At 29.6% G+C, this 14,480-nt stretch overlaps 2 protein-coding genes and 1 long non-coding RNA gene across 11 annotated transcripts in view; 1 reads left to right on the top strand and 2 right to left on the bottom strand.

Moving 5' to 3' along the window:
• Positions 1-5,931, top strand: part of LOC129916359 (collagen alpha chain CG42342) — a 221,264-nt gene extending 215,333 nt beyond the window's left edge. For 7 of the 9 annotated variants that reach the window (XM_055996237.1, XM_055996236.1, XM_055996239.1 and 4 more), the window contains 4 exons: positions 3,326-3,352; positions 3,426-3,479; positions 3,541-3,738; positions 3,983-5,063. In XM_055996237.1, coding sequence (XP_055852212.1) covers positions 3,326-3,352; positions 3,426-3,479; positions 3,541-3,738; positions 3,983-4,147 — 444 coding nt within the window. In that variant the 3' untranslated portion in view covers positions 4,148-5,063. Of the gene's footprint in view, positions 1-3,325; positions 3,353-3,425; positions 3,480-3,540; positions 3,739-3,982; positions 5,064-5,402 lie in introns of those variants that run through there. The other 2 variants (XM_055996245.1, XM_055996242.1) reach the window with 1 other exon arrangement.
• Positions 5,932-7,862: 1,931 nt separating this feature from the next.
• Positions 7,863-8,352, bottom strand: LOC129916602 (uncharacterized). Its single transcript, XR_008772510.1, has 3 exons — positions 8,221-8,352; positions 8,003-8,156; positions 7,863-7,947 (listed from the first exon to the last, which is right to left on the bottom strand). It is a non-coding gene; the product is annotated as an uncharacterized LOC129916602 (long non-coding RNA).
• Positions 8,353-11,349: 2,997 nt separating this feature from the next.
• On the bottom strand, positions 11,350-11,969 carry LOC129915828 (putative peptidyl-tRNA hydrolase PTRHD1). The gene is made up of 2 exons (XM_055995520.1): positions 11,670-11,969; positions 11,350-11,602 (listed from the first exon to the last, which is right to left on the bottom strand). The coding sequence occupies exons 1-2, from the start codon at positions 11,853-11,855 to the stop codon at positions 11,432-11,434; spliced, it is 357 nt and encodes a 118-aa protein (XP_055851495.1). The 5' UTR covers positions 11,856-11,969; the 3' UTR covers positions 11,350-11,431.
• Positions 11,970-14,480: the final 2,511 nt, after the last annotated feature.

Genomic DNA, 14,480 nt, shown 5'->3' with positions numbered 1-14,480 from the left:
ACAGAATTTACAACACAACAAAAAAGTATATTTTTAGGCGCAATTTATGTTTTTTCCCTCTATTTTCTACAAAAAGCTAACATTTTTTTTTATTTTGCCTGCCCTAATATATTTTTGTTTTTATTTTTTTCCGTAATGGATATAATTTAAAAATTAAAAATAAAATATATATAAATTTTAACAAAAAAAAAAAGTTAAAAATTTATAAAATAGCATTTGTTTCATGGAAGCAGTTTTTGTACCGTCCATACGCTTTGTGTAATTGATTATACAAAAGCTTTTAAAAAAAAATATAAAAACAAAAAAAATACATAATAAATAAATTTAATTGTAGTACAATTTTTCTACAAATTGGAATAAACTCTTCCATTGATCGATTGCATAATTAGCTAGGTTAAACTAAAAAACAAAACAAAAAAACTATTGAAAAAAAAAAAACAAAAGAAATATTTACATGCGTATGAAATATAAATATATACTTCTTATTGGTTTCATATCATAAAAAATATACTAAATTTAAAATATTCCCCCCTTTCCATCATTATCAACCATTCAATTAAATTTATCGAATCGAAAAAAAAGTCCTATTTCAATTGAATACAATGTGTTACTTTTCAAAAAAAAATCTCTATATACATTAAAAAAAATTTAATTACTTATACTTTTTATCGATTTAGATAACAAAAATATACTAAATTCAATTACTAACCTTTAACCTTTAACTTGAGATCAATTACAACAACAACAAAAAATAAATTTCCTTATAAGTGAGCTAACAAAAAAAAAAACAGAAAAAATTAAAAAGTATTTTTGTAACATAAAATTGTAAAATTAAAAAATTAAAACATTTAAATTTACTAACTCTTTTTATCATTATTATAAATAAAAACAAAATTAATAATATTAAAAAACAAAAATTTGCATTTCCGCAGAGAGTATTAAAAAATATTATAATAATTTTTTTATAAATATAAAAATTATATACATGAAAAAATATACATAAATAAATGCGTTTAATTGTTTGTTATAATTTTTTATTTTATCAAACAATATTTGTATATAATTAAAAATAAAAACAATAAATATTAGTGACGTTATTAAAAATTAAAAATAAATAATATTACTAAAATATCATTATTTCATTTTTTATATAAACAAAAAAAAAAAACGAAAATCATTTGTTTTTTGTTTAAATATATGTGTTTTCATACTAGTTTTTTTGAAAACAATAAAAGTATATTATAAAAGAAAGCGTATCATGAAGCTAATGTGTGTTTGTGAATTAAAAAAAGAATGTACTCTATGAGCTAAAAAAAAAATTAAGTCAAGCTACAAAATGTATTAAAAATAAAAAAAAAAAAAAACAATAGACATCCAATCCTATAATTCAAATGAAAAAAAAAATAATAAAGTTTTAGAGCATAAGAAATGTTTTATAAAAATTGGTAAAGAAGAGAATATTCAAGAATAAATGTGCCGATATCAGGAGAAAATTTATGAATTTTAATTAACTATTACAAAAAATAAGGTATATTTTGTATTTAAAGATTTTTAATACTACATACTTTACAGAATATAAACAACAAAAAATATCATTGTTTCCGTATAAATTAGACTGATTTTTAGTAAGTTACTAAAATGGCTTTAGCAGTTTACTTAAGCGTTTAAAAAACTTGATTCAATATTTTCAATACATTACCTACATAATTTTGAGAAAATGCAAAACAAATTGATTTTTTTTAAATTCTGAGTCCTAGCCCCTTTTTTATTAGGGGACAAATATCTTTTCGACCAAGAGAGACAAACTTCTTTCTTAAATCTGACTTTAAAGTCAGCTTTCTCTCAGATAAGACATTTTTATACAAACAAATAATGTAAAAAAAAATAAGTAGGGGAAGGTGGCCTGAAATGGTCCTCCTAAGAAAAATGTCCGATATCTCGAAAAACAAAATAACATTCAAACTTAAATGCTTTATACATTTCAAAGCTAAATCAATTATTACTTTCTCATTTTTTTTTACTTTGCGAGTTAAAAAAAGGCTCAAAAAGTATTAAAAGTGTATTTAATTTCAAAACGTCTTCAAATTTCTCCAAAATACAATGTTTTTTATACAGTTTTTTTTCACAAAATTTTAACGGGTGTACCTACTTTTTGAGGTGGCTAGAGACAGTTTGACCTGTCAAATTTCAAATATAGACTTGCTAACATTTCCTTTTTTGTCGGTTTTGGCAGATATAAACTAAAGGATTGCATTCACAAAACCTTCCTACTTTCTTTTCGATTCTCCGATTTCTATAAAATTCTGATTATTTCAGGATTAGTGGCGTTATACTTACGGTGCCGTTCGAAAAAAATTGGCAAAACTTTTTGAATCAATTTTTGTCCATTTTGCTTTTATTACAAACTTTACGAATTTCTAAAAATAATCATAATTTTTAAAATTAAAGCTATTAAATAAAAATAAGTTGATGTTTTTTCTTAGAATATCAAATAATAAACAAATTCTGTAAAAATTCTCTCAATCAAATTTAGCGTATAAGATTTTTATGCGAGAATCCTATATTTTCAACGCTTTAATTTTCTTGATCGCTCGTAGCGATCTGATAGAACTGAACTAAGTCTCAAAAACTCAATTCGGAAATTTAAAAAGTTAAAGCTAATACGTTGCCTTATAAGTAAATAAAACACTTTTTTTTAATATATCTCAATACAGAGCTTGATCAAGTTTAAAGACTAAATTTTGGCAAATTTTTATATACCTACTTATTTTTTTTTTTTTTAAGAAATTTTCCGGGACTGTTTCGTATTTAAATAGCCTGAGTTTCAGTTGAGTTAATTCAAATCTCTAGAAAGAAAAAGATTACAAGCATATTCGAACAAAATATTAATTTATTTCTTCATTTACTAAGATATGCTTTGTAAGTGGAAAGGTGATTTTAAAAAACGTAATATAATTTTTTTTCGAAAATCCTAAAACGATAAATTTTTAATAAAAAAAATATTATATTATGTATTTAAAGAATAACTTTTTATTTGAGTACCTCAAAACATAAAATACTGTGTATAGCATAATTACTCATTTCATTGCAAGATTATGTAAATGGCGCCCAACAAAATAAATTAAAATACATATTTCTTTTTTAAATGCATTTCAATCAACTTTAGCATATTCGGTGAAAACAATTATTATTTTTAAATCACGTATGTAAATAATAAACTACTAACAAATTTGATTTACTCAATACTTCTTAAAGTATGAACAAACTTCTTACACTGAATTGTTTGGCGCACTTACTAAAACTCACTCTCTCTCTAAAATTACAGGGTCCACCTGGACTAGATGGAATGAAGGTACTAATACAACAATCTTTCTTTCATCATATTGGTTTTGAATGAATTTATTTTCATATTTTTTTTAAAATAGGGTGCTCAAGGTGAAACTGGTCAAAAGGGTGAACGTGGAGATCCTGGTCTTCCAGTAAATATAATTAGCTCCCAAGCAATCTTATCTTCCCAAATTAAATTTTGTTCAATTTAAGGGAACCGATGGAATACCTGGGCAGGAGGGACCACGAGGCGAGAAAGGTTCAAGAGGAGATCCAGGACCGCCGGGTAAACGAGGAAGAAAGGGTGATCGCGGTGACAAAGGCGAACAGGGTGTTCCAGGGTTAGATGCACCATGTCCGCTTGGATCAGATGGTTTGCCACTACCAGGTTGTGGTTGGAGACCGCCAAAGGTAATTTTGCTTTTTCTTTTGAAATGGTGTTGGGTGAAATATTTGTTTTTTTAACAAAGACTTATCTTTGAAACTTTTATGACGGTTTTATAAGATAAGTCGTGTGGTATACTTACACACATATAGTTTGCATGAATATTTTTATTGCTATACAACACTCAGCTTAATCTAGTTGCACTAACAAACAAATTGTTAATCCTTCAAAAACAAAACAACAAAACAAAAATATAACAAACACACACAGGAGCCAGCCATATCTACCCCCATCCATAAAGATTACCTGCCGGATGTGACAGCGCCAGAGAACAATGCTAGCGATTATGAACAAGAAGAAGATGAAGAAGAAACTGGCGAAGGGGAAGAAGAATATGATGATTATCAAGACAACATGCACAATAATTCGGACTAAAACAAAACACACACACCACACAATTAATCCTGCTTTTATTATTAGTTTTGTTCTGTTTTGTAGATTTTTTTGTTTGGCTAAATAACACACACAATTTTCACTCACTTTTGTCATAAATTAGAGGAGATACAGATAGTAAAAAATTTTAATGAAATTATCGGATCAAATTATGGTCTTGGAAATATTGAAAGAATCAAAAGCCAATGCATTCATAACCTTACTTTTAACAAGCTCAGAGTTTTATTTAATACAATGATTTATCTGTTTGTTTAAAAAAAAAAAACCTTTGAAATCATGTGGTTCTATAATGCAGTATTGGGTGAAAGAATCAAAATAATTAAAACTACGCACAATAAATCCTCTGTTGTGGATTTTGGAAGATTTAACCCGAGCTCTGAAGTTCTTCAAACATTGTTTTTTAGAGCCTCAGATCCATCAGTACAATTATAGTACTTTATTTGGAGCTGTAGCAAAAAGAAGTTGTTGTATAACACCATTTTTGTACCATCAATAAACAATGCAAATAGTAAAGGCCTCAGAATTCAACCTTGGGGCACTTCAGTAAAGATAAAAAACCATTCAGAGCAGTATTAGTGCTCATTCCACATAGCTTTTTTGATGATAAGAATAAATTGACATACACTAGCATGAACTTCCTAAGGAATTCCAGTTTATAAATCAGAGCTTGTTTCATGAAGCGCTTCATTGATGACAGATTAGCATACATGTCGCCCCTCGTTCTTTTCGAAAAATTTCCTTGCTTACAAGAGTTAAAGCTTCAAGACCGATTTTCTTACTTCTGTTTCATATCCTTCAAACCCCCAAGTTTTAGGAAAGCTGCTTCTATTCTTTTCCAATAAAAAGTGTTAAAAACCCATTACTAAAGTTTAAAAAAAAAAATAAATAAAAACTCCAACATAATTACCAATATCTTGAAAAACCTCCTTCTTAGCTATGAAATATAAAGTTTTTTAGCAAATGAATTCTTCATCTATTTGTATCCCTTGATTTTTTTCTTAATTCTATTTCTTTTTTTAAAACAAAAAAAACACTAAACAAAATATGTAACTTAAATAATTTAATTTCTAGGTACTAAGTGCTAATTAACAATATTATAAATTCTAAAACAGTTGGTAGCTGGGTATTTTGTATGGCTTTCTGGGAATTTGTTTTGCACCAAAGACAATAAACACAAAAAATTGATAAAAACTAATAAAATACTACTTCTTTTTTTTCAAAAATAAAAAATTTTCAGGGAAACTTACAAGACTGGCTAATCGAGGAACTAAATTCATTAAAAAAATCAAAAAATACTATTTAGATAAAAATACAAAATTAATACATAAAATTAGAGAAAATAGATATTTTTTTACAAGTACCTAATACCATTTGAACAAAGTGCAGGACAGCTTTCTTCCAATCGAGTCATGTAGTTTACATATAATTAATAATTTTATTTTTTTCTTATTAATATTTTTATTTTATTTTTTGTTTTAAATTAAAATTTTACAATACAAATAATATGGTATTTCATGTCGTTTTTTTGTAAGAGAATTATTATTATAGTGATTAAAACGGGCTATGCCAATGAAATATAAATATTAACATTCTAAAATACCTATTATAAATTTAATAATAAATATGTTGAAAAAAAAAAAAAACAAATAAATAAAGAGAAAATCATGTACGTACCGTTTAAGTTTATTAAGTATTTTGTATTTATAGAAATAATATTAAACAAATCAAGAAAAACAATTTTAATAAAGATGTTTTTTTAAATAAAATATTTTATTGTTTAATTAATTTTATTGGAACAAAAATGAGATATCTATAGCAACCTGAAAACTATGATGTGGCAGAATCAGAACTTTTTATTCTTTTCCCGTAAAATTAAAAAAAATCCTAATAAATTTTGACGTTGAAAAATTCTAACAATTTAATAATAATAACGATGATTTAAAACGTATTTTATACGCAATTCTGCCCACTGGAAATCAACTAAAAAAAAACACCTGTAATCGAAAAATCTCAATGACTTATGTCTGATTTACACAAATGTAAAATTCATTCCCCGAAGTGAGGGTCTAATTATTCATTTACGGCCCTCTTTTTGATTTCTTCATTGCACCCAAATCGCTTTCAAGACCAGGAAAATATTTCGTAAACTGTTGGAGTGTGATTTTTTCTTCTTCAAACTAGGCCTCTTCTCATGAATTTTGGAGTCCAGCTGATCAAGATAGTTGGAGTGATAGAGTCCTGTAAGTGTTCTACCCTTACCAAGGTAATCGACAAGCAGAATTCCTTTTGTATCCCAAAAATCTCTAACCATTACCTTTCCGGCAATGGCAGAGACTATCGGCTTTGCCTTTTTTGGAGCGAAACCACAGGCTTCCATCCACCACCGATTCGACTGTTGTGGTGGGTCCATGTCTCGTTTATGATTACAGATCGCTATTCAAAATCAATCACATCTTAACATTGATTTGAAATACTTTCGCGAACTTGTTTTTTTTATCACCTTAAAATAAATGCGACACCCAGCTTTCATAGAGCTTATAATTGTCATGGCTATTTCTCTGCTCAAGATTATTCGAACCCGTCCTTCGGATATTCTCACTGCTGCAACTATTTTACGAAACTTCCAGTTCCATTGACCTTTTTAATAGTTGTGGCTCCTGTTTTTAGCTGAGATACATATTTGAAATTTGTTATATTAGTTAATCACATTCAAACTATACATAATTTCACCAATTTGTAAAAAAAAATGTTACGCATACGTCACAGTAACCAATTAAGTTAAAATATTTAGGTATATAAATTTTCAAAATTGGTATTGGGTTATAAATAGAAAAATTGAAACTGTGCTGTCAACAATCTTTCATGATTATGAAATAAGCGTTTGCCAAATGCACACTTCGGTGAGATATAAAGGATACTTAACTCAAAATAAATGATGTGGTTACACAAATCACAGTTAGGTAAACTGATCTTGGGGTATACTCAAAAACGATGTTTACAATGTCTTATTCATACGGACAACCAAACGAAAACGCTAAACCGTTCACATAATTGGTGACAACGCTCTTAGTTCAATTTACTTGCTATTCTTATTCGATTAATCCCGCGTTGGATCTTCTACTTTCACTCATTACTTACCAGAGGAAATAATCGTAACACACTTTAGTCGTCTTCCTCACTTAGATTCTCCATCTACTATCATCTAACGGATATCTCTAGTGTGCTATCTCTAATCTTTTTGTGTGCTAACATCATATAAGCCTTGGTGCTTGAAGCTTGAAGATCTGTCTAGACTGTGTCAGTCTTCTTATTTAGGATTCGAGAACTCAAATTTATTTTTTGTAATTTTCTTTAATTAAAATATTATTCGGAAACAAAGTTAAGTTTTTATTTAGAATGACTTATTTATGAACAAAGCTCTGTCTTGATTCGATCACGAGTTAACATTGCCACACGTAACTGATTTAGACAACTTTCTTCATCATCAAAAATTTCATCATCATTTTCATCAATATCTATTTGTATTGGAACATCATGTGTGATTCCATGTTCAAGTCGAAAATTATGAAGTGCACAGCATGCATTAATTATTTGCCCTGAAGCTTGTGGCGTCACTTTCAAGCCTACTTTTAAGCAACGAAATACCGATTTTAATGTCCCACTTAACCTCTTCGAACAATCTAGTACCCGTTCATGTATTTCATTAAATCTTTGTTCATCATGTGTCGATGAAGGATGATATGGTGTTATCAACCAAGGACTCAGTGGATAGGCAGAGTCACCTATATTTAAATGAAAGATTAAAATTTCTTCAAACTTGTAAGATGACATTATTACCAACTAGCCAAGAGTTATTCTCTGTGGATTTACACGCTTCATAACGCTCTTTAAGTGTCTTATAAGCTTGAGACACTTCCCATATATAATCATCTTCCGTGGAACCCCCAAATCTTGCAAAAACTCCAAAGATTTTCAAGTCATAATCACAAATCTGTAAGAAAGTTTTTTTTTTTTAATTATTTTGAATGCAGTATGGCGGGAAAGTATTTAACAACCAATTGGATATTTTTTGAATAATATCCTTTGCTGTTGAGGTAGCAATGTGCACCATCATTGTTTGGCTTCTGAATGCGAACATGGGTGCAGTCAATAACCGCAATCACTCCAGGGAATCCTGTTTCTTCAGAAAATCTAAAGATTCAAATTAATTTCTTTTAAAAAACAGCATATTGTGAGAAAAGGAAACTCTTGCCTCTCTTTGATTTCATCATATTCCTCAATTCGAGGAAACTTTATCCATTTGGCAGACAATTTAATTCCCAGCACTTCAGAGACTTCCATGACCATTCGACATGCCATTGTTGGGCTTATTATTGCCGAAAATTCTTGTCCAATATTATATGAACCAGTGGCATAGAAGTGCAATGCAGCACACAGACGTATAGGGATTGGGATAAAGGTTCTTACTTGATCTCGTGACATGTAGGGACGCATTTCTTCCATAAGCAAATTTGCGACGTCCCTACTTAAACGATATAATACCCTAAATCTTTCTTCGGGTATTTCGAAGGGATTTGTTGCGTCCCGAAACCTTCGGCGCAATATTCGCATTCTTTTGCGGCGCTCTTGCTCTTGCATAGCCAATACTATCAATATTCCGTGCATTTCTTATATTTTTTTGAAAAAAAGACCAAAATTCTTTAAGAAAATCAAAAGACTCCTGTGTGCTACAACACTATTCTTTTTTAGGAATGTCAACATGACAGTTAACTCGCCGCCGAGTTATCGCATCAAGTTACAGAAACCCTATCTTTTCCAGAAGCGATAAATGGGAAACAATTTGCTATTGCGTGATACACTGCCAGTCAATAAAATAGGTTCACCTTATACCTAAATCAGAAAGATGTGGTTGAAAAACTATATATTGTAACGATAAATGTATATCCTGTTTTTGAATGTTTTTTTAAAAAAAGGATTATTTTGATCGAATAGAATAGATTCACCCACTTTAAATTAATAAGCAGCATAAGTAATAAAGAAATATACGAAAAAAACTATAATAAAAATATGGTACGAGGGGAAAAGAGCCTACAAGTTAAAAGAAAAGCGCACTATCCTTTTTTGGTATTCGATTCTTCATTTAAATCTTCTCCTGCAATTAGAGTCTTTGAATGGTAGAGTGATTGATGAGAAGTCCCCAAACCTAGATTTTATGCAAATCCAATAGGAGACTCCGGTTAAACTTTAAACTTCAAAGAATCAAAAATAGGGTGAATTTCGAAAAGTGTCACATGAGTTGTTAAAAAAAAGTTTGCAGCGTGTGTGTTCTTTCGGAAGAATTAAATAAAATTTGTGTATCATTGAAGGTTTAAACCTTTTCTTCTCATTTACTATATAATGGTTATACTGCAAACTCATGCAAGCTCACTCTCAAAATGACTTTTTCAAAGTTTAGTGATTTATTCAGGCCCTTTTAAAAGAAGCATTCACACATTCAGAACAGTTTTACTGTAAAACTTTTGTAATAGTCTTTCTACTCTTCGGACCTTTAACTTGTCGGAAATGTCTTGTACGTGGATTCTATGAGTGTAGATAATAATTTTCGAATAAAATGTAATAAAAATTCTAATAAAAGAAGGATGAAGAAAGTAAACTAAAATTACATAAAAAAGTTTTACTACCCAAAACCTAATGAGTTTTTGAGATAGTTGTTAATTATTAAAAGGTTTGCTTTTCAACGTCTCATTTTCCCAAATAAGACAAGTGAACTTATTCTATTTACCGATGAAAAAAGATCTATTTTGGGAGCATTGCAATAAATTGAATTAATTTACCTAGCCTTATTGCGATTTGCAACTATCAATCTATAGCTGATAAAAATTAAATTTCGATATCTTATTACTTAATTAAGAAAAGTTTTTAAAACAGAGAAATAAAATCTAATTACAAAATTCCATTAAAAAGTCGACCAATTTTCCTATAAACTAGGTTTAAAAATCCCAAAGTTCAGTATTTATTAACTATCGATTGATAGTTGTAAATCACAATAAAGCTGATTGTTTTAACCCTTTGTTCTCCGGGAACAAAAAACGTTTTTTTTTCACTAAAAAATTACAAAAATCTCGAGAAAAAGTTTTAATATTTTCGGATTCCACGCCAAAACGAAAAAATAATTTAGTTTAAACATGGTATTAGGAAGCTTTTGAGCTGAGAGTACAAAAGTTGAATACCATTTTCTAGTAAAAATAACGAAAAAATAAAAATGCCTGTAAAAACCAATACCTAGCACAAAAGTAAATTGCTAAAGCCATTTTAGTAAGTTACTAAGCCAAAAAAGGGACTGATTTGTAAGTTAGTTACTTACTTAATAGCTTTAGCAATTTACTAAATCGTTTAAAATTTGCGCGAAATGTGTTTTACCAAAAAGGCTTATTAAACTAGTATTTAGATTGGAAAAGCAAATTTTCTTATTAAAAATATTTTTACATATTCCTGAGATTGCAAAACCATTATAATCATTCTCTTTCAGTGTTACCGTTGTTAAATTTTGTAGTTCTAAGATTAAGGCTACTCGAAAAATTAAGAAAACCCTCACAAATACTACAATTTTTACCTAAATATTAACTTTTATAAAGATATTAAATTTTTTGTAAACGATATAATACCCTAAATCTTTCTTCGGGTATTTCGACGCAGTATTCGCATTCTTTTGCGGCGCTCTTTAACTTTTATAAAGATATAAAGACTTTTATGAAGATATTAAATTTTTTGTTGGTCGGAGTACTCATTATGCATATAGCTCATGCGTAAATTTTAAAGTTTTGATTATTTCAACAAATAATAAAAATTAATTAATAGGTGGTTTCATGGTGAAACCACTAAGAAGCAAATAGTTTTGAGTCAGTTTTTTTTTTATAAATAAGTCAGAAAAAGGGATATCCTTGAATATAAATCATTAAAAAGGGTTTTCCTTCGGTTTTTTTAAGTGCTCAATTCAATTCTTTATCGTTTGTAGGGTGAACCTATTCTATTGACAGGCAGTGTATTACAGAGAAATAGAGGGAACTAGATTGGATTTGTTAAGGAGGGCTAGAATTCAAAAAATGAGCTCACTTTCAAGTCAGCGAGATCAACTTGAACTTGCTAGATTAAAAAGATCTGAAAGATAAAACAAAAAAGAAGTATTTTCGTTAGAAAATTGGTTTTAATTTAAAAATAAAGTGAGTATAAAGTCAAGACAGACAGGACCCAGCATAAATCAATCAATTATTTCATTAGTTTCAGTCCTTTTAAATATTTGTGTACATTTTCTTTTGGATATGGTTTCACAGCAATGCAGGTTGGAATATTTTCTGGCTGTTCAATCCATAGTTTATGATTGATATCGTTTTCTTTCAGCTTTTCACTCAAAGCTTTTATGCTATCTTCATCTTTGATCTAAAAATTATAAAGGATTTTTGTTAGATTTATCATATATTTTAGAAGGTTTCTTAAATTGATATACTTCGAGGACAACTTTATGCATATTGTCAAGATCCTTGAGGTATGCTATAGTGTCGGAATCTTCTTGATTTAAATGCATTATAGCTGCAGTGGCATGACAACATTGAGCAATGATAGCTCCTAATGGCCAATTTAGAACTGATTTTAAATCACTGCGAACTATTATGTATTGGACTATGTTGGACATTTTATTTTAGTTTCAAATTATTAGGAAATGACTAGCTTTTAGGACGATCAAACTTTATTAAAGTTTCTTTTTCAAAAGCAAAAGCTAGTGGAAGTGCAGTGCGAATTTTTGTCTAGCTGGAGCCCGATATGTAAACATGTCATATGTCATGCGATTTTTTTCTGACAGTTTCACGTTTCATTTCCATTTGACAGCGGAAACATACTTGAATCGGAACAGATAAGAAATGAATTAAAGCTGAAACACAATCACGCTTTAGGGCGTCGCTTCGTTGCGTTACGTTGAGAAATCCTCAAAGCGCGCTTCTGTCACTTTGACTTTGAACAGCTGATTGCAACATAAAATCTGCTGTCAAATAAAAAAAACAGAGTCACTCACAAAATTATTGGGCCAAGTCTTTATCTTGATTTAATTGTGGAAAAATGAAAAAGGATATTAATGTGTTTAAAAAATTCATAGAAATTTGTTTATTCTTTAATCCTATAGTTATAAAAACAAAACCAATCAAAATATATTGTTTTTAACAATAAAATTCAGTCAAACTCAAACGATGTCGTTTTTTTGTGCAAAATCTATATAGAGAAATTAAAAAACACACATAGTTTTGCAATAATTTTTTTTTTTTTTATTCACATTTGGCGCAATAATAATGTGGGTGACTGTAACTATGTCTGTTAAATGTCAGAAAGCGAGCAAAAGTTCAGTCTGGTTGAACTTTTGCTCGCTTTCTTACGTTTCCTTACGTTTGTCAAAAAAAAGCGTACGTAAGAAAAGCGTCATTGTGTGAGGATACACAGATTTCCTATAGTTGAACTTTTCGCAGTTGTCAAAATCGACGGCAAAGCGTGTTTGTTTTTCAGCTTTTAACTTCCTGTTCACACTTAACAGAAATTGGGGATCTGACATACCAGAAAATTTTAGGGCTGTCCAATACGGGTCTACCACAAATTTTCGAATACTTAAAATTTCGAAAACTAAACTAAAGTGTAGGAAAATGCATTTTTGCAACGATACAAGACCATTTGCATCGAATACCCCCATTAATGCACAAACCGGATTACTTGCGTAGGATGTTATAATAAGGTTATAATAATTACTTTCACATGGCCCGACCAGGAATCGGTCCCACGTACCTTTGCATACCAAGCCAGCACCTTACCAGTAGACTATGCTAAAATATTAAAGATGAGTGGAAAAAAGGGAGATAATTAAAACCTCACATTAAAATGCAATGTTTTTTTCTAATGCGTTACAAAAACTTTGCATACTTATAGATGAAAAACATTGCATAGTTACGAGATTAAAACATTGCATACTTACAAGAATCTCTTGGAACAGGTCTTATAAAAGCCTTCTGTCACTTGAAAATACAAGGCTTCTTTAGAACGGTTCAAACAGGTCTTATAAAGGTCTTCTTTAACTTATATTTACAAGGCTTCGTCTAAACACTTCTAGATAGCCTCACGGAGACCTCCTTTTTTTCCAAAATGGTTGACTTGCGTAAGTAAGCCTTAAGGTATAACTACAATGATCTAAAAAGTGAAAAAGTGAAAAATTTACAAAAGTAGGTAAACATTTTTATTACTTTTTTTTGTTTTTGGTAAAAACTACAAAAATTGTTTTTTAGACCAAAAAAATAAGCTTTATGCATCATTATTTTTAATTATGTGGTCGGAAAAACTTTCACAAAATGAGTTTGAAAATGTTTACTTTTTGCCTTTTTGCAAAAAGTGGCCGTTGTAGTTATACCTTTAAACTAAACGTATACAAACTATAGCTTGTCGAATCGAACAAAATGGACCTATGCAAGAAAAATTGTTACTTGTGTATCTTTTTCTAAATGCCATTTTTTACAAAATTGAGTTAAGTATGCAGTCGCAAACTATTTTATTCTATCTCTTTTAGTTTTCAAGTTACAGAGAACTTTTTTGTTCAATAGGACATTTTTTTACCGGTTTACCATGTCATTTTTGTTCAATAAACTCATTTTTATCTTTTTTTTTATTACATTGAACAAATGGAAGTATACTTGAAGGCTTGGCCACACCAGAGGGTACGCGGTAGCGGTACGGGTAGCGGCAACGATATTTGTATTAAAAAAATTCCACACCCGAACGTTGATGTGTCAGTTTGGAATTTTTTCCATACAAATACCCGTACCGTTACCTGTACCTCTACCCCGTACCCTCCGGTGTGGCCAAGCCTTAAAACAAGAATTTCATAATTTCTATCTTGTCCAATATCCACTTTTTTGGATGGTTTGTTCAATATGCGTATGAACTTTTTTGTTTGTGTTTTCTTCTATGTTAGCCCTGTTCCATTGGAGGTGTGGTAGTCTACTAATGTGCCTGACTACACAGTGATTTTTCAATCGATTGAAAAATCACATGCGGTGGCTACACACCAGGCATGGAAAAGTCGATACAATTGTATCGAATTCGATACAAATGAGTTTGCTCGAGTACAAAAATACAATTTGTCGAAATTCAATACAATTTTTTAATCTGTGTCTTAAAAATTTTCTTGCAATCTAAGCTTTCAAAAATCGAGAAAATCGAAAGAATTAAGATTTAAACTAATTTCAGATTTTTTAACCAAAATAAGTGTTACAATTTGAGTGAAGTG

The sequence above is a fragment of the Episyrphus balteatus genome, chromosome 3 (assembly GCF_945859705.1).
Source record: "Episyrphus balteatus chromosome 3, idEpiBalt1.1, whole genome shotgun sequence".
NCBI classification, from domain to species: Eukaryota; Metazoa; Arthropoda; class Insecta; order Diptera; family Syrphidae; genus Episyrphus; species Episyrphus balteatus.
The sequence above is the reverse complement of the archived record's forward strand: the minus strand, read 5'-3'. Positions and strand labels throughout refer to the sequence as shown.